Source organism: Talpa europaea (genome assembly GCF_964194135.1).
Source record: "Talpa europaea genome assembly, chromosome: 6".
In the NCBI taxonomy this organism is placed as follows: Eukaryota; Metazoa; Chordata; class Mammalia; order Eulipotyphla; family Talpidae; genus Talpa; species Talpa europaea.
This window is the reverse complement of record NC_140072.1, coordinates 65,374,348-65,401,076: the sequence shown is the minus strand read 5'-3', so window position 1 is coordinate 65,401,076 and position 26,729 is coordinate 65,374,348. Positions and strand designations below refer to the sequence as shown.

Sequence of the window (26,729 nt, the reverse complement as noted above, 5' to 3'; positions counted from 1 at the left end):
TGGAAAAAGGGATCCTTCAAAAAAAAAAAAAAAAAGTGACAGTGTTTTCTATAACAATGTGAAATACATCCTAGGTGCCAAACAGATATGATTTCTCTCGTCCTTCTGCAAAATCTAGATTTGATCAAATTCGGAATCTGGTGCAAATCCCATATTTTAGGATGATGTGTTCCAACGGAAAGCTCGTGGTTGGCTATATTTTACTTTTTCTTCCCTAAAAGATTTTAAATAATTTTCATTTTTAAAAGGATTTCAACTTTGGATTGTGCTGATGCCAAAGTCTCTATACATCTAATCAATCAATAAATAAGACAAACAAAGAAGCATATGTTTATCCTTTACCATTTGGGAAGTGTACATTAATTACTGCAGATTGTCTCCTAGGCCTGTCCCCCCACCCCAGACAGCAGTGTTCAAAAGTGTCCGCAAAATAAAAATGTATTGGGTAATTAAATGGATGTTTATAATTAGAACTTAATAATTTGCATCAGGGACAAATGAGCTCTGATTTTAATCTGCAGTGCATTTAGATTAGCCTGAAGATAGTGTAATTTGATGGTTTATAGGCCTCCTCTCAGATTATGAAATAATACCAAGCCTTCCAAGACAGCATGTCTGTGTCAGGAGTGTGTTAAAGAAGAAGATGCAATGAAAATGTTTGACAATGTGAAAGCAGCCATAAATTACATGACAACTGTGTAAAAGTCATGATGAAACAAATAAAGGGCTGACCTATAATGCGTCTGATTCATTGTGACACACACAACTCCCTGCACTAATCTCTGCCCAGCCAACACATTCTTAAGCGGGGAACTACTTAGCACCGGGAACGTTGTAAATTATCACTAGTCAACAGCATTGATTTTTAGTCGACATTTCAATCAGGTTGAAGTAGAAATACTACCCAGCTCATCCAACAGCCTCTTAACCAGTCCACTGCCCCTCTGCGGTCTCCTCAGTTATGGCTTTGTTAAATTTCCATTGCTCTCGCCATTCAATATTTATTATAGAGTTGTCACATCCAGGCACTTGGCCTGACGGGTCACCGGCCTGCCTCTTGGGACATTAAATTTGTGCTTACCTTAACGAAGGCAGAGCCAAAAAGAGAAGAAAGAAACAAAAGGCCACCAACCGAGAGCTGGCCTGTTACTCCAGAGAATGGAGAGAAAACTAGGAAGGAAAAAAAGAAGGGGCGCAAAGCAGTGGTCTCCCATTCATCGCCGCAGCTGTCAGTCTAGGAGTCCCAGCTAACAAAACTCGGAGCTCCTCTTCGGGAAGATCAGGGAATAAATACCATTGCAGTCTGGCCCTCAGGCGTTCGAGACAATGTGCAGAGCTAGGTAAAGAGTAAAGAATCGAGACCATCAGGACGGTCATGCCAGTCCCAGGACCGAGTAAGAATTGAAATGGAAGGCTTGGAGGTCTTTACCTACATGTATTCTCAGCAGCTACTTCCATCTCCATCCCCAACTCAGAAGACCAGCTGGATCCACGCCTACAACAGCGTCTTGGTGGTGGATCTGAACACCCTCCCTTGATTCAAATAGATGGCTCACCAAGCAAGACACTTGTCAGTGCTGAGGTCAATTCTTTCAGCTTCCCTGAGGGACCTCATCACACAGTAGGCACCTCCTGAATACCCAAGACTCTGAAAAAATTTAATGGAGGTCTATGGCAGCCCAGCCAATTCAAAATGATAGGTAATAAAAAGAAAAACACTGACATTTGGTTTTGGAATACATTATGTAATCCCTCTGCAACGAACCTCGGGTCTTGCTTCAGCAAATATTAATGGTGTCAGAGCAGCCTGTGGAGTGACTGGGGGAGGCCACCATGCAGTTGAAGACTTGCCTCAGGGAAAGCCACATGTGGCTCAGATGGAGTTGTTGACTGTAGTTTCCATTCAAAAAATCCCTCAAGTCTCTGAGCACGCCTTCCGGACTTGCCTTACCACAGCGCATGTACCACCAGAAATGAAAACCTCCTTGAAGCAGATTAGTACCCTCCCAGCACCGGTGGTCCCCAGCAACCCCTACACAACACACACACACACACACACGGGCACTTACTATCACCCATGCACACACACATGCACATACTATCACACATGCACACATTCTCTCACTCACAGTGCAGGTCTGATTCTCCCCACCCCTTAAGGTGTGGTTAGTCAAGCTAATGCCAAAATGACAATGGAACAACATGGCTTAAAATTGGACTTCACCAGCCCTTAAAAGTCTTAGCTTGGTTTCCTGGTCAGACCATTGCTGTCTCCTAACAAAATCACACACAAAGAGTAAAACCTCCTCCCTCTTCTCCACAGCTTCCTCATCCCACTTCTGGCTCACTCGGGACAAACGAAGAAGAGACAACTTGCAAAGCAGGATTCCTTATGCTGCAAACTTCCAACAGCTCCAAGGCTCCTCCAGTATGCCCAGGACAGCCACCGAGGGACATGCATCTCTTGTGCAGAAGAAGGAAAAACTTGACCATGGAGTCCACAGAAGCGCCAGCAGTCCAGCAGCAGGGCATGCCACCCAACTGGTGCTGAGCAGAAAGCTGCACGCCTTTTGAGGAGGCAGCAGAGGATAATGACTGGAAGTCAAAGGATGGAATCCTTAATCACTCTGGCCCCTCAGGGAAGTCATTTAACCCTCAGTTTCTTCCTCTGCCAAATGGGGCTAATAGGACTTCCCTTCTGGGCTGCTGTGGGATGGAGTAACGGTGCATCAGACAACACGGGGCACCTCCTGTGTGGCGAGTAATTTAGGGCTTTACTCCTTGCAGCAACCCTGTAAGAGAGGTACGCTGGGTTGTCTTCCATACAGCGTGGTTAAATGTTTTGCCTACACTCTCCCAACCAGTCCGTGATACCTTAAGACTCGGAACCCAGAGACCAGGTCACACACCACTCTCCTGGCAATGCAGCACATGTCTGTAAGGACGAGGGGATCCAGGCATCGAGGGAGCTGCCCACAGCAGATGCCTACCCCAGTTGTCCCCTCTCACGGGATCTGCAGTGGCTCCTGCACTACAGGTCCCCTGGGAGCCCAAGGCTCTGAGCAATTAGAACCCTCCCTCCCCTGCTCTTTCACCCCCACCTGCTGGCCCCCACACAGTAAGGAGAGATGTTGAGACTCCTGATCTCACAGGAGAACGAAAGTCCCAAGCCATGAACATCACCACAGTGGTAACCAGCTTTGTGGAGCGTTTATCCCCACTGCCAGGCAAGCACTCTTATCGAATGTCCATGGTGATCTGCCTGGGCCTCCCCCCACTTTACAAATGAAGAAATAACCTTAGAGAGATGAAGAGAGCTGCCCAGCTCCTCACACAACTAGAAATGCGGGCAATTCTTCACCATTTTATTCTAAGTAATCACAGAGGCTGAAGAGGTGGAAAAAGGAGATTAAATGAGAGAAACACATTTTTAAGAGCTTATTTCAGCCCCCCTCTTCCCTTTCTTATCAGCATAAGTTACAAAAACACCCAAGTGGAGAGAAGTCTACCTCGAAGGGCCTGACTGAGTCTTTTTGGGTTGTCTCAGGGAGGAGCCCAGAGGTCTCCCAATTTTTCCAGTTTCTATCTGCAACTAGGAAAGGAGAAGAAAAAATCCACCAGCCTTGGGGGTTTTCAGCCTAGGGACATAAACACCATGTTATCATATTTTATAGGGATGTTCACAATGGGGCCTTTTCAAGTGGATGGTACGGAGAACATTTTTTTATTGTGTGAATTACATTTTGAACGGGCCCCCAAACCACTTGGAAGCCCTGGGTGTCGCCTAGGTGGAATTCTGAGCGCCCAGCTTCCGCCCTAGCAGCCCCTCTGGTGACAACCAGAACATGCCTCTTGCCAGTAAGTAACAGGAAATTCAATTACCTAGCCACTTGTGGCAGGAGGGCAAAGACTGCACAGTAAAAGAACTAAAAATGTCAGGAAGTTACTGGGTTGATGACTCTGGCTTGCCAGCATTCATAAGTGTCTAAAGTCACAATAAACTAAAAAACACAGAAACAGACCAACACAGATAAGATGATGGAGAATCAAACAGGCCCAGACACATGGGTTGCCATGAGCCCTGCAGGGGGCGGGGGGCTGGCCTTCCAGCAGGTCACTTTCCCCACCCCCCACCATTCCTGGGCCTTGCTGGCATGTGTTCTGTTTCCCAGTCACCAACAGATCTTTCCCAACTAGGAGTTTAACTTCATCCGTTACAAAAATTTTCATTTCCACTGACTTCCCACCTGCACACAGGGACACAGCGGTCACGCCCCAGCCCGGCTTTGCACGCATACGTCCGGGCAAACTCTCTCACGCACGCTGGTCTCCTGAACACACCAAACCCTTCCCGTCCCAGGCCCTGGGGTTACTGGCTTTATCACAACTCTTTTTTTCCCAATGGCAAGCCAGGAAAGATGATAGAACCTGTGTGTGTAGCCAAAAGACTGGCCTCAACTGGTTCAGAAGGTAAAAAAATTGAGCTGTGTGTCTTTTTTTTCCTTGCCTTTAGCCAAAGACCTGGGAGCATTTGATGTACAGTCAGCAGGTATTTAAAAAAGAGAAAAGAAAAGAAAAAGAAAGAAAGAAAGAAAAAAGGAAAAAAAAACCACACACTGAAAAGGCTTGGCTGCTCTGGGGCCCTGACACGCTCTCATCTAAAGCTTGGCCCTCGGCCAAGTTCATCTGTTAATGGACAGCCACAACCAGGGCCTGCACCTCCCCCACCTCCCCGACTCTTCTCTGTTCTCCTACCTCTTTCGAGCTCCTAAAAACTAGACATCGATTATGTCTGCGCTTTTCCCTTTCTATTCAAGATAAACAAAGTGCTTCAAGTTCAGGGCACACCCTGGGACCCTTGACAAAACAATCTATCATTCTGTCTGCTAAACCAGTCTGGCTACACCACGGCCTGGGAGAGCAAAGCTCCCAATGTACAATTTTCCCTTTGTGCTCCTTCCCTTTCGCCACTAACCTCTTTTCTTTACCACCTTCTTCAGAGCAGATGGACTTGACCACTTTGCTTAAGCCCCTCCTGGCAACCTCAGAAATTAAAGAAAAGAACGGAGCCCCGGCTGCCCTTCCTCCTGCCAGGTCCCCCCCCCCTCCCCCGCCCTGTGGTGCCCACGTCCCTCGGACACGAACACGAATCCCGTTAAAACCACCCGATCCTGTCCACCGGCTCCCCACAGACACTCAGAAAATAAAGGAAATGCAGGGACTGCCCCACTTTTGCTCCCTGCAAGGATATTTTAAGTGAGTTTTGTTCTAAATCATATCCATTAATTTATCCTGACTTGCAATTAAATGCAAGAACACTTTTTACAACCAGTACGGAATGTATTAATTATAACTACAAATGGTCAAATGAGAGCACAATCCCTCCTAAAAATATTAATAAAATACATAATAAATAATATTAATGAAACAAAAATAGATTCATAAGCCTTGGCCTGAGCTTTTATTATTTCACGCAAAAGGGGAAACCCAGCCAGGGAAACTTGCTCCATAAACTTTGGCAGGGCTCTGGCCAAACCATCACTACTGAACTCTAAAGAGCACGCCTGTAGGGGGGCAGGGGCACAGTACCTTGGGGTTCTGTGCAAACGCTGCCTTGACAGGCTCATGGCCACAGCTAATCAGACAGAGCCCCTGATGTCCCCCAAAGCTTTCCCAGGTGGTCCAGGAAAGACACCCGCGTGCACCCCCTTCCTAAGGCAGCCGGGGCTGTTGCTTCAGTGCCCACCCCTCCCAAAAACACAATTCCCTAGACCCAGAGGGAAATGAGCCCAGTGAAATTAGGGGCACAGGACTCAGGGCCCACCAGCACCTTCCCTGCATCAGCACAGGCAGCTGCCTTTCTTCCTGCGACACCACCAAGCCTGTGCTAGCCAAGCCCCTGCTAACCTGTCTCCACATCATACAGCCCCTCACTTCACCCCCAGCACTCCCTGCCCCCTCTACTCCCCCCATATCCAACACACCCACTGCACAATCGAATCTAATTAAGATCAAGAAGAAATTTGCATTTTCTTTTCACTGTACCCCTAGTAATCACAGAAGTTCTTCAAATTTTGAGAATTTTGTTCCTCTGCTAATTATTTCCCTCATTTTGCATTTCAAGGCACAAAGACAGTCTATCTCACTGGTGGTCTATTAATAGTTTGAAGTTTTGAGCATCAGAAGGTAGGGTGGGTCGCCCACCCCCCCTTAAAACTATTCTGTCGTTTCCAGTTTTATAAAAAAAGGTTTTTTTGTTGTTGTTAGTGGTGGTGGTGTTAATGTTTCTTCCAGAAGACAGCTTGGTTGTGCCATTCTCTGTATTATCATTTGGTCTCCCCCTTACAATAGTTACCCGCTGCCTGATTTACTGATTTACAGAAAGTTGGTATGTGAATGGCAAAATAAATAAATAAATAAATAAATAAATAAATGAAAAAGAAAAAGAGAGAAAAAGAAAATTCCTTGGCATAAGTATATGTTTGCTGATCAAATTTCAGATCATGTGTTGTTCATTATTATGACTTTACTTGAAAAACAGTTTGCCACAGTGAGATGGATTCGCTTTATAAGCTCTCTACCCCTCTACTCCATTTAAGTGCTTTGAAAAACAGTACAATTTTTTTAAGGTATATTCAAAGCATGAACTGGTTTGTATTAAAACAATGTTTCAGTGTCCGTAAATTCCCTCAAAATGCATTTTTAAGACTTATGCAAAGCCACACATGATTTTGAGGGAGCTAATGAGATTGTCCCACCAACAAAATTTAATGGTGATTTGAGAAATTCTAATACTTTTCCTTTACTTCCTGCAGAATTATTTGTGTACTTGACACTTATACAGTTTCTCCATTATATAACAACCTACTCTGGATACAGTAGATTATGCCAATCTATTAGAATGAAATTTGTACTCCATATAAGCAGAAGTTTCCAGCCGGCTTTGACTTACCATTATGTTTCAATGTAAAGTGTTATTATAGCTGAGTATAAAGCACAGCTACTCCATGCGCACGGGTTTTTAACTCTAATACTGTAATCTTTCTTGCTGCTTCTAGGGCTGTGTCAGTGTTTACATTCCTGGAAGTTAAATAAACCGACATGGCAAAACTCCTGGATAGACTGAATAATAAGGCTTGTGATGACTAAGTTGTTTACTTTTTACCTTGTTAGGATCCCTTTCTTGTAAAGTTTGGGGGTGAGACAGAGAGAGAAGGAAAGAAGGGGGTGATGTGAGATAGAGAGAGAGAGATTTACACATTGCCTTCCATATGTCACAAAGACCTTCCTACCCACAACCCACAGCACTGAAGCAGCGTGCACAAGTTAGTTTTGCCTTTTTCGTTTTGTTTGTTTTCTTAAACATCAGATCACACGAAAACCCTCTTCTCTGCTACCTTCCCTCCAACAAAAAGTATGGACATTTTTTTGCCCATTTTCAAATAGCAAATTATCCATTAGATTTCATCATATCTTAGTAAAGCAATTACATCAAGAAAATGATAGTGCGTGTGGAATCAATTATGCATGCAGTTGGCCGGAGACCAAAGGCTGTGAAGTCGGAGAGGGCAGAATCGCTCGACACACACAAATAAAAAGCCCCTGGATCTCACAGATGGACCCCATCAGTTCATCTTACTGCCTAAAAAGTTCATGCACTTAATAATTTATTTGTGTTCTGGATACTGTTTCCCAGCTGAATATTAACAACTTTGAACTGAAGCATGCTTTTAGCATGGTATGGATGGAAGTCACAGTGGGGCAGCGCTAAGGTCCCTCAGAGGTTAAAATTGTAGTTATGTTCCTTACACACTGTTCATTTTCCATCACAATTTATTTTCTTTCATTAAACATTCCTTTTAATCCGAATATCAGTTTCAGTGTTCTGATTCTGCTTGTTAACCAGTGATAAACTCATAAACCAAAGATGAACATCAGCAACACCGCATAGTCGATTCAACAGCAAAGGCAAACACCAGCATCACAGGCTCTCAAAAATCGGAAACCGTTAGTTAGCACCTTGTTTTCACAACCAAGGGCCTTGTGGACCTTGAGCGAGGCACCGGGAAGCCTGTGGACCACGACAGACTGGAGGAGACAGACAGCGCAGCTAGGAGCTGAAGCTGACGCAGGCCACGGGAAAACTTACTCCAGCTCAGAGCATAAGAAGTCGGCCAAAGCCAGGCCCATGTTGTTTAAGTGCTGGCCGCAGATTTAAAGCAGCAGCCCCTCCACATTGTTCAGAAAGACCACAGTCTGCAGCAGTCTCTTTTTCCAGAGATGGAGAGCTGATGTCTTAATACACTAGAACATTCCAGTCTCCTCGCCATCGTCCTGCTGACAAGGAAACTGCCAGGCCACTTTGGAGGGGGGGAGCAGGGACAGGCAATACATATTTCCATGCAGATCTGGATGTGCCTCAATCACAGTCTTAAATTTTACAGTCTTCCCCCCAAATGAGAACGACTTCCAGTCAGTGCTTCCACAAACTGTACTTAACGTTAAAGGAAAAAACGGATAAAACATATGTAATTACTCTAGGTTAGACTTCTAATTCCTCAATTCACTAAAGGAAACTTGGCAAGAAGATGCATCATTTTGCTTCTTTCTACTGGGGCATCTGAGGAGTAGAGCCACTGAGGCAGCTAATACACAAAACATGATCAAAAGTGATTAACAACAGCTTCATATGCAAATTGCATTAATGAAGGAGTGCAAAGTCATCATGTAAATTAAATATGTCAAATCTCTTGGTGAACTTTCAATCTTGAGAAGAAAAAACACTGCTTTAATTTTTTTACATCATCAATTTTGCAAGATTGAAAATCTAAGAATCTTGGTGCTATAAACAATTTTCACCTTTTTTTTCTCCTTCAGCAGGCTGACAGGCCAGCCTGATGTGCACCGAATGTACATGTTAATAGGCCAATCAAAAATGCAAAACAATTCGCAATTACTGGAAGGACCTAATGGTCATTAGAATTTACAACTAGGTAATGAACTGAAGTCTGCCCACACCATGCATATTCATAAAGCAATTTAGCCTTTGAAGATTAAAGAAGTGCTTAAAATTCAAATGAGCTTTAGCAAATTATCAGTAAGATTCATCCAAAAAGCAAAGGGTTTTTCTTCCTATGATTTCCTCATTTTTTTAATGCAAAATTGTTATATCTTCCAGACTGAGCTTAAACTAAACATTGAGCTTCTAGTGAAGCCAAAGGGGCTAAGAGACAAACAGAGGCTGCAAACATCGTTACGGACTTTGTTCATAAAACTAAGCCCTTAAGAGCCAAACCTATCTCTAAACATGGTCATTTATCAAAAACAGCCCAGAGTTGTTCATAGGCAATGTTGTACAGTCCTCCAACGAAACAGATTAACACCAGCCCCAGCACCCTCCCAAAAAGCCTTTTCCCCCTCAAGTTGAGCCTCCTGTGTAAACATCCACTGTGGTACAAAAACAGCTTTTTCATCAGCTTGGAGTGGCGTTCATGTTAGAAGTTTCTCCTTCCACAGGGAAAGGAGCAAGAAAGGAGAGGATGTGAGGATGAGGAACGGGATCTGGTTTACTTCCTAGAAAAGAAAATCCCTTCCTTTGGTTGGTTCTCTCCTGGGGATTCCCCCATCCTGCACTGGCAGCACTTAATCCAAGAGCACCAGGTCATGCAGACATCAGGTGGCATTCAGAAAGTGTTGGGGTCCACCCCCCACCCCCACTCCGCCCCGTTATGAGAGAGAGTACCGTGGGAATTTTGATTTCCACATTTCCCAATTATGAGTCTGGGGCAGAATCTAACTCACACCTTACTCATCTCACGACATTTGAGAAATTCTAGTGAGAGAATTCCTAGCGAGCCCATCCTCTGGGCTCATCCTAATCCAAAATCCCAAACCAGGTGAAAACATGAGAGTAAACGTCAGCCGTGTCTCGGTCAGGGTACCAGTCAGGCTGAGGATAACAGCCTTGAAAGGACCACATGCCGATGCTTACTGTTCCACTGCTGAACTAGAAGGGCTCTGCTTTGGTGACTGTGTCTGAATCCCTACTGAAAATATTCTGGCAGCTTCTCTCTGCCACCCTTCTTCCCCTCCAGCCCCAGCCTCAAGTCTTTCCCTCCAGTTGCTCTTACCTGAAATGTGGGTCTGTCAAAGAAGTGGGGAAGAGGAGGAGAGAAGGGAGAAGGTGTCGGGGACTACTCCTCACTCCTTGACTCTCTTATCCGTGGGGCCTGCTCAGAAAGGTGCCACATTTGAACGTTTATTAAAAAGAATAAGCTGCAGAGCCGCGTGTAACCTGCATCCACAACCATCTGCGTGAGTCACAGGTCCACAGTCCTGACCAATTTCATTTGACACTAATGTTACTCTACATGAGTAGAGTTCAATGAGGGTTGATATGGGATGTGACAGAGTAAATCAGAATTAGATTAAAAACAAAAGTTTAGAAACCGATGCTACACTGCAGAGCAAATGGGACTTGAAGGCCAAATTTCCCCTAACTGCCTTCGAGTCATTTTCCTTATTAGAGCTTTGCCCGCCACCCTCCTGCTGGCAGTGCTGCCATCACATCAGAAAGTACAGTGGACGGTATATAGGAAGGCTTGAGATTTTCCTCTATAGATATAATACCTGTATATTTAATACACAGCAATTAACTTTTGGTCAGGAGTCTGCAGGCAGCAAGCTGCCCCAAGCAGATAGGGGGGGAGGGGGCTCAGAGCTGGGACAAGCACAAAAGACAGGTCCAACAACAATGCCTGCTGTCAGCAGCTGAATTATTTTTATACAGGAATTTTTATCTCTATTGTACAAACAAGTACGTGTCTGTGCAGACTTGTTAAGCAATCCACTTGTATGTAGAATAAGATTTTTTTTTTCTTTCTTGCTACCAGTCACACAGCTCCAAGATCAGAAGAAATACATAGTCTTTGAAGCTGCTCAAATGTTTTAGTTAAAAGGACAGCAGTTGTTTTCAAAGATCCAAGAGTATCTTTATCAGAATTAAATTTTTCCTTATTGATTATTTCCCCTTAACATAACAAAAACACAACATGAGAAGGTTACGATTTATTATGAAAATTTTCTCAGCCTTTAAATCATTCTTCAGTAGCCAATGTTCACTTTTGAATGTAAAAGAATAATTTTCCTTTTTTAATCTTTGGGTGGGATGGAGTCGGAGAGAGAAACTCATGAGATTTAGAATTTAACATTGGTTAATGCATTGTTTTAACTGTGAACTCAAAGACTGGGGGTAGGGGGAGTAACATGAGCAGTAAATGACTCATTGTGAGCTGCCCCTATGTGTAACTATATCATGGGATCCTGGTGTCCCCTGAGTGGGTGAAGAGAAAGCTTCAGGCTTGGTGGTGGTGGTGGTGATGGTGGTGGTGGGACCCAAAGAGAAATTCCCCCTTTCAGAAAGTGAAAGATCAGACCTGGCATGTCGTCCACTGCTCGACAGCCAAAGTAAGTCCCCAAGCTGCACCTTATTTCCCTAAAAATTAACAGATGTGATTTTTCTTGCAGCTTTTTTATGCGTCATTACATATCAAGAAAATGATGAATATAAATTTAGATGTCTTGATGCTTAGCAGGAGGTTGGTGTTTTTCATAAAGTTCAAAAAGAACAGAGGAAGGGGGAGGGGCTACGCAACAGCACCTGTGTTCTTTCTGAAAGCACCTTTGCGGGTTTCACAATAATTCCATTCTTCATTTTAATGGGAGTTTTTAATCAGAGGACTCACCACTATCTAACACTCAGATCAAATTGTAGGTGTAATTGTTCATCACGAATGCTAACAACAGTGAAGATACAAACAGAAACTCTTTGTCAGTGACCAAAGGTCCCCAGGTATCCCCTTCATCAGCATGCCTGTTCCATGCTCCCACTGGGGATTCCCTGGCGAGGCCGATTCCATCCTGAGTAACAGGCTGCCAACCCTACCTGGGAAAGGGTGTGCCAGCGCCTTCTCGCCTCTTTTACAGGAAGCTTAAACCTGATCATCTCACCTTCAGTGGATATAATTTGTTGTTTAGCACTCTAAGAACTCGGTATTTCATCTATCTAAAGGTTCAAAAGAGAAAAAAAGAGGAGCAGATGAGGGAGCGAGCAGAGGCCAGCCGAGCTCCTGTGCACGAGCGTTGCCTCAGACAGCAACCTGTCCAGGTAAACCTTCCAGGGGAATTGCATCAGATCCGCTCACATCAGTCTCCAGGGTGAACCCAGAGATGAAACACTCCGGTTCCCAGTCTGCAAACTTCTCATTTGCCAGTTCTTGGCAGCTTATTTTTCCAAGTGTTTTGTTTCAGGAAATGTGTGTATTTTTCTTTGTACGTTTTGTGGATTTACCACAACTGGTTCTGACAGCTGTTGATTCTGTTAAATGAACACATTATAAAAACCCTCTTTAAAACCTCAAGCAACAGTGGACTCAAAAATAATGGTAAAATATTTTAATGGAGTTCCAGTTGAGAGTTGTTTTAAAAAAAAAGTACAAATGAAGATACAGAAGTCCTTTAAGTCAGCATGTGAGAGAGAGAGAGAGAGAGAGAGAGAGAGAGAGAGAGAGTATGTGTGTTTAATGGGGAGAGGGGGGTGTTGCAAATCACCACAAATATTTACACTGTACTCCCTTTGTTCAAATCACATACTTTTAACAGGAAAAGCTGGAACTGTGGCTATTTAAAATCTTAAATATTCAAGCGCCTGTAATTAACCATATGAAACAAATTATGTCGCATTTCTCCATACCAGCACATGTAAAAAATTCTGGTGGTGGATTGGGAGGTGGCAGAGTTGGGGAGACAACTCCAAAGGAGGAAAGGATGATGTTTTCATTTTGCTATAGATCAAAGGAGAACAAGAATGGAAACTGTGGCATATCGAGCATTTTTACATCGCTGTCTTTCACACTGGGCTATCTAAGTTTACACAATTCCCCAGACTAGCTGCATATTAAGCTTGCTGTGTACAGCTTTATTATGGTGCAGTGGTGGAAGAAGCATTAATATTCCAGCTCCGCATCTGACAGGGCATTTTACATGCGCCCATCTGAGCGGCACCTGAGAGCCCCTCCAAGGTGCAGTAACTCTGCGCCTATTGTAAAGGCAAATGAAGCTCACCTATTCCCTGCTGGGGTCAGAAGTGACCTCAGCACCCCCCATGCCTCAAATCCTTCCCTTGCCAACCTAACTCAATGCCATCACAGAATGACGAATGAGCTCAGAAATAGACCCCAAGTTACTAAACCCTGCTAAGAACAGCAAAAGCCTTTGCTGAAATGTTTTAAAAATGCATAGGGAGTGCAGCTGGCCAGTAAAAAGCAGGGAGACAAATTCCAGCAAACCCAACATGGAATACGTTACATTCTAAAACTGATTAGAAATACAGTCTGATGTTTACTGGCTTCCAATTGCGTTTGGCATCAAGCACACTGGCTTTAATAATGCTGGCTTTTTTTTTTATTATTATTTTAAATCTGCCTTTGGTTTCTAGGAGCACATGTGGAGAGCTAAAGCATTCTTATTCGTCAGGTTACATTTCCTGGAAATTAAGTTTGTGACAGAAAATGACTCCAGTAGCAATAATATGGTTCGTGCTCAAATTAATTAGGTCATTGTTGTAAAAACTACATGGCAAATTACAAAGGTAAATTTACTGATATTGGCCAGTGCTCTCCACCCTACAAGTGAAGGAGAGAAGCAGTCTAAAGATGCCTGTTTACCTGGGGAGGAGGCAAGGACAGAAGAAGGTGGGATGAGATGGCCAATGTTCTCTTTGTATTACAAATAAAAATACTATTTATTACAAATAAATAGCCATTATCCATTAGATTTCATAGTCTGAACATATTTTATGAACTTTATTAATGTCCTCCAAATTGACACATAAAATAAAAACCGGCTTGATTTGAGATAATGTTAAAAATGGGCACTAAGTTCAAATCTTTTTTTTTTAAATCCTTGTAATAACAACACTGCTGACATAACCATGACCCAAATGAAATCTGAACAAGCAGAAAGGTACTAAAGATCCTTGGTGATTAAATCTCTTGCTAAAAAAGTGGCAAAGTGCCAGGCTGGGTCCAGCTTGATGCTAAGTGCTTTTTATTGCACAAAGCTGGTACTACTGTATGTAAAAACAGACTTAGGCTTGGGGTAAATTTTGTCAAATGATTTCTTTGTGCAATAAAGGGTGTGAACAGAGCAACCAAAGTAGATTAAATTAACATCTAATGACGCAATCGCCATGCATCTCCCTAGCTGTGCTTCTTGGTTAAATTTCATATTTATCCCCCAAAGAAAGGCAAAGTTTCTTGCTTTCTCACTGGACAGTGTGTGAAGTCACCATTCACCTAGTCTCCTTTATTAAACCTTTTTACTAAGAAATCACAAAATGCTGAAAAATGCCTGTCTAGGATCTGCACGTTTGTTACATCCTCCAATTTAGTCCTCCCACATTAACCAAACTACACTGAGGCTGCAGTGTGAAATTAATGATTTTCCAGGACTCTAAAATGTGCCATTAACATGCATCCAACTCCCCTCTTCCCTGAGCCTAAGGTTCCCGGTCCTGACACTGCCTGCTCATTTCTAAACGCAGTTGCCTTTTTCAACCCATGGGTAGCTCCACAATTAAATGCCACATTCACCAGGAGAAAGGTGTGCAAAACAGATTTCAGATCCTTTAAAGTAAAATGTACAACTTGCAACACAACAAGGAATAGGGTGATTTAAGAAATCACAGCACTGGGTTTTTTTTTTTTTGTTTTTTTTTTTTTTTAGCTTTCACAGAACGAACACAGAGAATGGGAGGGAAACTTTCCCCCTCTGCTCCTGTTCTTGAAGTGAATACATATTTGTGTTTCCAATAAAAGGCCATTTTTACATTAACTGTCTGTAACAGCAGGAGACAGAAAAACTAACACAATCTCCACATCACACACAGGATGATCTTCATATCACGTGGACCTATTCTCAAAACTATTATTTATAAAAGACAACTAGGAAAAATGCACAATGCATCTTTTCTGTGTCACAGAAAGGGTAATGTCTAAAGAACTTTGGGATCTTTGGGATCGTCCACATTTTAGGGGTTTTTTCTTTTTGGCTTCCCGGAGTAAATTTAGCAGCCATGCGGGCCACTGTGTTTAATTAAGCTTTCAAAACTCCTCTGACAATGCCAACAATTGTAAGACACTTCTGCGGCTCAATCATGCAATCACTGTGACAGTTCTATTTACAATTTGTCTTAGAAAGAGTTTCTCTGACATTGTACTTTGACAAAACATCCAAGCTGCCAGTTCACAACCTTTCTCTGTCTTATTTACAAATACAGCTTGTACATAGGGCTCCCAGTCTCATGAACATGAGCCTCTGGGTAGGCTGACAGGCATAGGCTCCCTATGAAAATCCTAGGTATTTATGAGGAAACAATATTCTCTGTTCTCTGGATTCTAAAGGTAAATAAAACATTCACCAGTATATGGGGGGTGGGGAATGGTGGTGGTGGTTGTTTGTTGCTTTTTAACTGCCATGCTAAAAATCCACTTCAGAAGTCAGTAGTTTTTATTCAGAATCACACAAATAAAGAGAAATGAAAAATAAGTAGTCATAATAGCATGCTATAATTTATAGTCTCATTTACAATTATACTATAAGGTATACAAATACATCCTCCAGTTCAGCCTGAGCCAGGAAAGAATTAGAACGGGTACAAAAAAAGAGAAAGCAAGCTGATTTTCTAAATTCTGAAATGGAGTTATACTTGATTTACCTTTAAAAAACATGCAACTGTCTTTCTGTTTTGCATTAGTATTTCCCCCTCCATTAGACTGTCTTACATATTATTATCTAGATATGAATGTACTGTCTAGGCAAATAAATTTTAAAATCCTAATATAAAAGTCTATGTTCTTGATTTTAAGGAGAAAAAAATTATATAACAGTTGTAGTACACTTTACTACACTTGATAGGACTTGTCATATTTCCTCTCACTCTTTCAAAAAGCAAATAACTTTATGACAGCCCAACACTAATTTAAAGATTTCTATATGCAATACCCCAAACCTCAGATCTGACACTGTGGGATAGTATTTTTCGGCCTTTCCTATAAGTGAACAGGCAGTTTCATATTCACTAATCTTCAGCGACTCTTTCCCCATCATAAAATGTGTGACTAGGAAATAAAACCAAACTCCTCTTAGAAGCCCAGCCTGCCAGGCAAAGGCTGCTGCTAATGTGATGGTGAATCTGACACACAAATTGATGAACTGTGCCCCACACGAAATAACCTGCTCACTTCCAGTTCAATTAATTCTATTTCCGTGGTCTCAATACATCACAGCCATACAATATTTTGAGTATTTGAATTAAGTGGGGGGAGAAAAAGCCACCTGCCCAACGTCTATGTGTGGTGTTACCACGTGGCCATGGGTGAAGTACTAGACGCAAACCCATCTATTTGCCAGGTAAAAATCATCTTTTCTAAAAAATGCTCAGTTTAGAGAAGCCTATATGCAGTCAAAATGCATACCAGTTTATTGAACACTTAAAGAACTCTACCTTATTCTCTTATTTGAAAGCCCTAAATCCAAAGCTGCATTTATCTCAGGAAGAAGATCTGTCACTGTTTTATTCCTGCTTCCTGCCTACAGAATGGCACAGAGCACACAGTTAGCTCAAATCCAACTTACATCACTTTAATAAAGTCTTTCCTACATAGCACACTTAAATGACTACCTTTATGTGGTTGCCAAACATACTCTTTCAGAGATTCATCAATATAGCTCATTCCTAATACAGAGAATTGCTTCTCCTTTCTTTTTGTGACACAATTCAAATATCTACTGAATGATTGCTTTTATTGTTTCCTTCCTTAACACAAAAAGAAAAGCAGACATGGAATTGTGAAGACGTGCTTGAGAGAAAAGGCTGGGAGTACACAGCCGACTTCCAGAACTTAGCTCCAGAGGCACCTGAGAGCCAGTGCATCTTAATTTATGTGTAATGGTAGAATGTTAATTTCACCATAGGAATCTCTTAATTCATTACTGTGAATCATGAGAAGTCGTGATTCTAGTTACTGACATCTCGCTTTGAGATGTGACCAGGCTATTTATGTTCAACCAATTCCAGGGTAGGAACAGGTGATTAAACACAATGAAAGGAATCAAGACTCTCTAATTATTCATGCATGCAAGGTTTACCTCACCTGGGTGTTAGCACCTGTGCACCCACTGAATATCTTAGCTACCTTGGATATCTTCTAATCTTAGTAGAATTATTTAGTATTAGTCCTATAGAACACTTCAAACTTGCTTTTTTTACTCTGGCTTCTCTGGGCTCTGCTATTGCAGTAGTTCTGAAAATATATACAATAATAGAAGCTTTATGACAACCAGCGAGTTAAGCAAAATATCTTTTCTTTTCCTACATAGATTCACAACCGTGATAGTAAAAAGTCTTAACTATATATAGAGCCTTCCCCCCAGTTTTTACATTCCTTTTCTAAGTACAGAGGCACAGAATTTTTGAGCTAGTTAATCTGAGACTGAATAACCTATCTGGGACCTCAGTAAGAAGTGTGGTTTTAATTCTTGCTTGACAGACACTGTGTTTTGTCTTTAAAACGAGCAGCTCAATATGTAAATACGATGTTACATCACGCAAGTGTTACTCCATATTTGGTGATTTAGAAAGGCTTTGGATCTCCGAAGACGACAAATCCCCTTCCGCTTGCTCTTGCTTCATTAATCATGCCTTACACTTCTGTTCATTTTCCTTCAAGTCACAAAACAGCACATGGAAATGGTCATTGCCATATCCTACTGGGAGGTGTGGCGGGATAGGGGTGGGAGGTGGAGGGAGTGAGGAGATAAAACCTTAAACTACATGTCACTTAAGCTAAAGATGGTAGATTTGAGAAAAAGATTTTGTAAATGAAGCTTCCCTGGTAGCAGAGATCTCATTTCACTAAAGGCAAAGTAAGTGTTATTGCAGGGAGCATTTAAAAAAGAAAGAAAATGCCACGTTTGATAATGATCAAAATTCCAGAGGGGAAGAGGAGAAACAATATGACATTCGATCCCCTCTGGACCACTAACCTATTACAGTTCAACCTGGTGGTCAAACTAGGTCGGAGAGACTAGTTTCAGTGAATCAATTGAATATCCGCACTGTCTAAAACTGAACAAACCTTCTGTATCTGGGGGAGGGGGCAGGGGAAACAGAGGAAAGGGATCCACCCACAGGGATACTGGGTTTTTGTTACCACAGAATCTGCATTCACTTTCTGTTATGTTGTTTCAGTACAAAAAAAAAAAATGCTTTAAGGGCCACTATGCAGTTTTGCTGTTTATCCCTCAGTGTAGGGATTTAAGTCCCTCTGTTAGCCTTTAATTCCTTTTCCCTTGAGCTACTGAGAAAAGCACACGCCTAGCTACCTCCGCTAAAATTAACCAAAGGAAGAGGAGCTGTTGAATACGTGGATTTATTTTTCCAAAAGAAATTTTACATTGTGTCATAGCAGAAACAGTGGAAGTCTGGACTGGACATTTGTAAGGGTGACATGTGGTTGTGTAAACCACAAACAAAATCAAGATACATCTGTCAAAACCACATCAGAGACAAGAGAGAGCACAGAGAAGCATTTATCATTTAGCTGAGGAGGCAGGCTGCAGGGAGCAGCCGTTCCTGTCAAACCAACCTTTTGAAATTTCCAACATGCCCTTAAACTTTTCGAGTAAGCATGTCTGTGCGCTTCAGCAACTGCCCTCTCTACTCTGGCCTGGCCAGTCGAAAATGGCATCTTAAAGTCAAGGTCACGGTGTCATCCCACCACGGGGCTGTGTTTAATTACAGCCCCATACGGGCTGACAGCCAATATGGATCCAAGGCTAGTCCTGACGCTCAGTTAACTCTTTCCACCCCCTCCAAAGTGCCCTGCAGCCCCCCAACGTACCCTAGCTCACAGAAGTCTTTAGAACTAACTGCACTGCTAGGGAGACCTGACCAGGTATTCTGCCTCCAACAGGTCACTGGCCCAACTATAAATGCCTCTGTGGCCACTCTGCCTCGGATTTGTCATCAAGGCTGGATATGGACACTGGAAACTGAACTAGGTGTAGTAATAAGGTTCAACACTTAAAAACAAGGAGGGAAGTAAAAAGGAAAGAAATTCAGAATCGGCAGATCCAGAGAGAGGGTACCAGGTGTGTGTACCTATTCCACCTACATCTGACTCAGTGAAGTGGAAAATATTTATTTGTGTTCTGGACATAAGCAATAGGAATGATTATTTTAACATTACAGGGCTGGCATGGACAGTCACATGGAGAAATACAGAAAGCACTTCACCATTCCTTAGTGCTTGGCTACAGCGCCTCTGAAAATGAAAAGAAAACATGCAAACAGCTTTTCTCCTTGCTTCTCATTTACCTGCTATGTGTTCCTGTTTGGGGCAAATTCCTCTAGATGACGTTGATAAACAATCGTCATCCTCTGGCGTGACCTGGATGCCAACCTCCACAGGATTGGATGCTTTTTTCATCTCGATTGGTGAAGGGGAAGGTGGCTTATCCACAGCTTTTTCTAAGCAGAGGCTGCCATTGCATTGTTTCCGTTTGTGCTCGATAAAAATAAGAATGTCCCCCAATGGGAAGTTCATCTGGCACTGCCCACACGTGAGGAGGTCATGGTCCCCTTCTGGAGCTCCCAAAGGGCCGTGGTCTGGTTCATCATCTGTAAGAATGGCTTCAAGAGGTTCGGCTGTGGTTAGAGAAACAAAAGCACAATTATTAGAGATCCAGGGAGGAGAGAAAAGGGGGAAATATATTCTCAGCCTCATCCCATCCCACCACATTATGTAAAGTGTTTCTAGGCTCCTCTACATAATGCCCAGAAAACATGAGCATCTAAAATGCACAAGGATGTGGAAATCATCAACAAGAAAGCAAAATTTATCCATGAGGCAGATCATCATATATTTAAAGAAAACTGTCAGACTTGCATAACTCCAAAAAAACCCACACATGCACACCCCACAATACAACTGTATCTGGTTTGTGACTTTAGAAAGAATGTGACTCAAATAAATAGTTAACACAGACAAAAAGAAAGCTTTACAGTTAAATAATAACTACCCCCCTCCCATGGCAAAAATATTGAGTGAAACTAAATTTACTTCTTTTTTTTCTTATAGACTAAGTTGTCTATTGTGCCAAAAAAATAAATAAATAAAAGGAGAGGTGGACAAACACACACAGATCCTTTGTGTGTAAATGTATATGCTCATAAGTACACAGAGACAGAGCTTCATAAATTAGAAAGCTACTACATCACACAGAAAATGTGCCACATTTACACCGTCGTAATAAAAAAACGACTGCATTCACCTGTGAAACGGATCTAAATAATAATCATAACGCAGCATAATTCACACTGCCAAAAATCTTTCTGATCTCACTCTCAGCAGTGCCACAAAATCAAAGAAATACCAAATTCACTGGCAAGTCTTCTCAGACACATTAGCTAAATGGGATACTTTTGAGTACTTAAGAAAATAAGCCAATTAGTCATTTTTTCATTCTGAAGAAAGGAATGCCTAAAATATTCTAAACATGTTTGCACTCGGTGGCCCCCATCACATAAAAATCAGAATGGTCAAGCAAATGCCACATTTCAGAACAGGGCTGAGAAGTCCTTTCTTTAGACTTGAAATACTTCGCCTAATGTTGTCAAAGTTGACTAATTTTCTGAATGAGCTCCAAAACGCTTCATTATGAGACTATTTCTGCACACATAATCACCAGCGATGGTATAACAAGGTAGATATGTCTGTCATTCCTGCTTCCTTTTTTTTCTAACTTTACACCAAAATACTCCAGCATCTATTTAAACAGCTTCTATCATTTTTTAACCTTCCTAAGGAGGAAAAGAGTTGGTAACTTACAGCCTTATACTTACTCTATAAAAAAAAAAAAATCACAAAATACAAAACACATTCAGGATGCTGCCAGTTAATAAAACTGAAGCAGAAAATGTACAAGTCTTAAACAGTTAATCAGTCTGACCTTCTTTAGCAAGCTGCCAATTTCACATTTAATGAACTTAAAGCCACAGAGAATCAAAAAATAGATTTTAATTTGAGTGTAGAATATTGGAACAGATTTTGATAAAGTGCAAAAATCCAGTGAACTCAGGTTAAATTTATTTCAACCCTACCCAGGCTGAATATTGAGGGGGAAGATCTGGAGTAACTCCCAGATGTGCTGGGTGAAATAATATTGAGAGAGCCCTGCCTAGCTGCACCTGTGCTCAAGTAGGACATGTCATAATTTCTAGCCTCTGGTACTCCTCCTAATTTAACATAAGGTCACCACAGGAATATGAAGGTTATATTCCTACTAATAAAGACAGCAAGGTAAGCACTTTGCCCAACATACTGACCAAAAGATAAATACAGAATACTCATGCATACTTTTCAAATAAAAGACAAACGGAAGTGCTTTTGCATTACACCTTTTTCATTTTTCTCCTACATTTGCTTTCATTTTTACCAAGTGAGGAACCGAATAGGGAAGTCTTTCTCCAAGATCCCTGCTATTTGAATTAGGATTTTTAAGTACACATTGACAAATGGGGCTTTTTTTTTTTTGTCCAACACTAATAGCATGTTCTGAGGTTTACAGATTAAAGAAAGACTCATAAAAATAATTTTTTTATTAAAATTAGTAAGCAGAGCCTTTGCAAAAAAAAAAAAATTTAAATCCCACTGTTAAAATTCATTTCTTATTCCCAAGACCTGACACATTCCTGAAAAGTAGGATTATTTAGGAGAAAAAGGAAATATTCTCCTAGGTATCAAATAGTTAAAAGGTAATGCGGTACAAAACATACTTGGTTAAAGTCTTCTAAATGTAGTGACTGAACTGATTTACAATCAAAACCAGGAAATGAAGTGGTAATTCAGAGGTTGCTGATTACACCTCCACATTTCACCTAATTAATTTTATAGGAGGCAAAGTTCTTGAAAATAACAAGATGATCAAATGTACAGATATAAAACCTGTAACCTCAACATTTTCTATGCTCTTAACGTAAATTATTGCTAATTAACAAGAATTATATCCTAATGTATGAAATACGTTTAACATCGGGCCCCTTGCAAAACATTTGGCTAGAGATGGTCAGAGAAACACCAAAACGTGTTCTTATTATTCCTGTTATATTATTAAAAATCAGACAGAGTGGGGCACAAAGAAAATATGAAAATACAATTCTCTTGGTGTAGTCTACTGATTTGCATTGACATCTTTTCTCAGTGGCAATCAACATTTCCTTTCTGGGTATCTGATAATTTCTCTGTATTTTAATGCAAATTCCTTTCCCTAAAAACATTCCTAACCTCAGCCTTTTCACCCCCTCCCTCAATTCAACTTCATCCTCTTGGCCCCCACAATACCACGGTTTCTAAGCTCCGGCCTAAGCTTCGACTACAAAGCGGGGAGTCCAGGATTGAAGTAGAAGGGAGTAGGCAAATAATCATAATAATTAGCCGAGAATTCTCTACGAGGGAAGAGAGAAAATAGAAAATAAAATGCTTTTGCGTTCAAACAGCAAGGCAGACTTGAACGTCTCAATGCCCCAGCGACTGGCTGAGATCTCTTTCCTCTCCATGCAGTTGCAAAGGAATATATTTAAAAAAAAAAAAAAAAAAAACCTTAGAAGAAATGTAGGGAAGGATCTGGGGAAACGTGGGCTGCTGGGGGAGGGGGAGGAGGAAAAGGGGCTCTGCCTTCAAGTTCGCTTTCCAAGTCCTTCCCTTTGATTGTCTTAACTGGGTAAGGAAGCAGACCGAGGTTGAAATGCAGAAAGGAAAAGCAAAGAAACAAAAGCGGGCAGGGGCAACAGGCTCGGGGCAGGGGGCCCGACGGGGGCGGGGTGTGCAGAAAGTTGGGCGCGGGGACTGTGAGGCACAAAGCGAGCAGCGTGCTGGCTGCAGGCTCAGGCCGCTCTCGCTGCAAACACGTGCAGCCCCGGCTGCGGAGCCTCGGGGCCCGGGGCCGGGAGGCAGAGGGCAGCCAGGGGCCCCCGACTGCCGCCTGCACGCAAGCCCGGCCCGGCCGCAGGGGGACTGCGGCTCCCCGGGCCAGCCCGCCAGTGAAATGGAAAGTGAGGTTTGGAAAACTCTTGAGGCTCTTCTGGTGCAGCCTCGATACCATCGCACACACCTCAAGCGCCGGTCCAGAAATTCATTCTGTGTCCACAGACCCGCACTTCTTACTTTGGGCGCTCGCCACAAACGCGTTTCTCCCGCAATTCCCGGCACCGGCGTGCGCAGCGCGGTGGCGGCTGCAGTTATTCATTATTAATGACGCTGCTCGCCCGCATCATGATGATGATAACTATTACTATTGTTGTGATTTCGGGCTCCGCGGCGCGGGCTGCAGAAGGCGGGGGCGCAGGGGTCGGGCGCGGAGGAGCCGGCGAGCCCGCCGCCGCCGCCGGGGCCCCGCTTGGCGCTCGGTGAGAGGGTGGACGTGCGCCCGGAGACCAAGTGCCAACTAGCCGGGGCCCGGCCTCGGCCTGGCCCGACGGGGCGCGGGCACCTTCGCCTTTCCTCCCCGCCAGAAATGCCCGCCCGGTAAGAAAGCGAGAACTGCAGCCGGCTCCGCGCCGGGCGCGGGGTGCCGCCGCGCGCCGGGGCTCCTCTCCGAAGACCTAGCCAGGAGCATTTTTAAGTCAAAATGAAGAACAAAGACATTGGGGGTGCTGGGGGGGGGCAGGAATTCTCCCTAACCGTCCGTTTCCCCCGCCCCCACCTTCGCAAAGCTCGTCCCTCCACGGCCGAGAAACGCAGGGCTGGGGGCGGGGAGGCTCCGGCGCAGGTTCAAGTTCGCTGGGCTTTCTCGATCTCGCGCTGCCTCCTAGCGACCGAGCGGCTCGCGCAGCTCAAGAAGCGGAGGAGGGGCGGGGGGGGGGGTTGTTCCTGAGGACCGGATGGCTCCCGCCCCCTCTGCGCACCCAGAAAACGAGAAAGACGCATCCCTTCCAAGTGGGTACCTTAGCCGAGGATTAAGGGGGTGGGGGGTGGGGGACCCAGCCGGCCAGCAGGGTCCCGGGATGGGCCCCGAGGGGGGGGGGGCTGGGAGCAGCCCCGACTGCACGCTCGCCTCGGTCAGCCCTCGGGGCCCCCGGCGCGCCCTTGCGAAGAGGGGCCCGGCTTTCCCGAGTCCTGCGAACGCGGCCCTTGCTTCCCGCGGGTACCTGCCGCGCCGTAACTTCACACCGCCGCGCGCCGCGTCTGCTCCGCATCCGGCGCCGCCGGGGGAGGAGGGGCGGGGGAGAGCGGCGGGGGAGGGAGGCGCGGGGGTGGGGAGGGGGAGGGCCCGCGACGTGCCGGGGCGGGGGAGCTTCAGAATGTGTGACAAGTTCCAGGGCCCAGAGAAAAATTCGATTCCCTGAGCGCACCTACCCCCCCTTAAAAAAAAAAAGCAGAACTTGGTATAGGTGGCTATTTAAAATTGCATCAAAAATTAAAATAAGAGTCGAGAGTGAGGAGAGGAAGGGACGTGGGCCTTCCCGAGCCTTTCTTCACCTTGCGACTAAACTTTCGGAAGTGCCCACCGCCCGCCTTCCCGGGAGCATCCTGCTGGCCGCCCCGTACACAGAGTCTCAAGGACACAGCAGCACCCCAGGCCGGGCTGGAGGCCGGGAGAGCTCGGGGGTACAGCGTGCGGAGTCCCAGAGACCCAGCACTCCCAAAACACAGGCTCTCCGCGGTCCACCCGCACAGCCCCCAGAGCCACCCCCGCGTCCCCCACCCGCCCGGCCGCGCTCTAGCGCGGGGTGCTCGTGGCCGGCGGGGCGCGGAGGGGGCAGGGAGCACACGTGGTGCCCTCCCCACGGCCCCGCGCCGCGCGCCAGGAACGTCCGGGGAAGAGAGGGGGAGGGCAGGCAGAACGCGCTTTCTCAGTTGCTTTGCAAAATAAAAATGCCTTGGAAAGTCGAGCTTCTCCCCGCGGCCGCGCTGGCGGGAGGCGGGCTGGGCATTGTGCTGGGGCGAGGAGCAGCCCCGGGTCCGGCGGGCGCGGAGTCGCAGCGCCGCGGGCGGGCGGGCGCGCGGCCGGCGCCGGGTGGGCGATCCCGGGCGGGGCGGGGGCGCAGCGCGGCCCGGCGGGGCCCGGACCAGGCACGGCGGCCGCCGCCGCCCGCTCCCGGCCCGCCGCGCGGCGCCCGGCCCTGCGCCTGTTTGTTGGCAGGAGGCTCCCGCACACGCGGTGCTTGTAAACATTCAGACACGAGATTTTTCCCAATCAAAATCCACTTCCACTTTTTTTGAAAATCTTCCAAAAAATAGTAAGAGGAGGGAGTTCCTCGCTCCCTCTCCGAGCCGCCGGCGCTCTAAGTTTGCAACTAAGGGGTTTTTGGGGAAGGAGGGGGTTGCATTTCCCCCCACTATTAGAGACGGCGAGGGTGTCGCCGGGGGGAGGGGACCCGAAGGGGAGAGCGAGGCGGAAAAGCGCCCGCGGAGCGCTGGACTTCAGTGGTGGGAAAGACATCTCACATTTTCTTGTCTTGTTTATTTCATTCCATTTCATTTTGCGCGTCTTCTCGCCTCCACCGAGTCCGGCCGGGAGGGGTCGGCCGCGGGGAGCCCGGCGCCGGCGGCCCCGCGCCCGCCCTCCCTCGCCGCGCGCCCCCGGCCCTGGCTCCTGCCCTCGGCGGCGGCGGAGCCGAGGCCCGCGCGGAGCCGGCACAAAAGGCAGCGGGACACACGGCCACCTCGGGCCGGAACAAAAGGCGGCAGCGCCGGCCGCGCCTCGCGTCCTGCCCCGCCGTCCCGCTCTCCCCGGCCGCGGCCGCCCCTCTCCGGACCCCGCACTCGGGAGCGCCCCGGACCCTCCCACAGCCCCACTTTCCCACTGCCGTGGAGGTGATACTTTCCTCCGGGGCGCACTTGGCCGGGCGCGCTGGTGTCCGAGGGCCAGCCTCACCTCTCTTCTCCCAGGGAATTGTTTTTCAGGTTTGGACTGTGCACCCCCCCCCCTTTTTCTAGGAAGAGTAAAAGCAGCCCCCCTTTCTCCACCAGCTTGCTCCCCTAGGCTTGCCGGAGAGTTGTTCACATCCTTAGCATTGTTCATTATTTTGCAAAATTGAAAGGGAAATCATTGCATTCCTTTTTGAAAAGCGAAATAAAGCACCGGAGAGCAGGAAACAGAAGTCAGAAATTTGTAAAATTAAAAGGTATATGCTATCCCAAAAGTGTACACAAGCCTATGGCTCGGGATGGGATGAGGGTTTGTTTTCCCTTTAATCTCTTTTATCCCTACTATAGGTTTTTCTCCTGGAAAAAAAAAAATTAAATGCATGCACACACCCCTCTTTCCCCCCTCGCTCTTGCTTCTCGTCCTGCGCGCTCTCGTGATTATTAATAATTATTATTACTATTATTGGGTTACTTACGCGAGAATTCCCGTTTGCTTAAGTGCTGGGGTTTGCCTTGCTTGCGGCGAGACATGGTGGGCTGCGGGGCGGGCGGCGGCGGCGGCGGGCGGACGACGGCTCGGTTCACATCGGGAGAGCCGGGTTAGAAAGAAGGAGACTCCAGAGAAAATATCTTCATCAGTGCCTTTTGACATCCAAAATAAATTAGAAATAATACAAAGATGGCGCAGGGAAGATGAATTGTGGGAGAGCCGTCATGGCTTTTTTTTTTTTTTTAAGC

General features: G+C 45.0%; 1 protein-coding gene across 10 annotated transcripts in view; it reads right to left on the bottom strand.

Annotated features, from left to right (window-relative positions):
- The window catches only part of BCL11A (BCL11 transcription factor A), a gene marked incomplete at both ends in the record, with an annotated part of 96,952 nt that extends 70,430 nt beyond the window's left edge, over nt 1-26,522 (bottom strand). For 9 of the 10 annotated variants that reach the window (XM_084235778.1, XM_084235785.1, XM_084235780.1 and 6 more), the window contains 2 exons: nt 19,439-19,768; nt 26,468-26,522. In XM_084235778.1, coding sequence (XP_084091904.1) covers nt 19,439-19,768; nt 26,468-26,522 — 385 coding nt within the window. Of the gene's footprint in view, nt 1-19,438; nt 19,769-26,467 lie in introns of those variants that run through there. The other variant, XM_084235783.1, reaches the window with a different exon arrangement.
- Nucleotides 26,523-26,729: the final 207 nt, after the last annotated feature.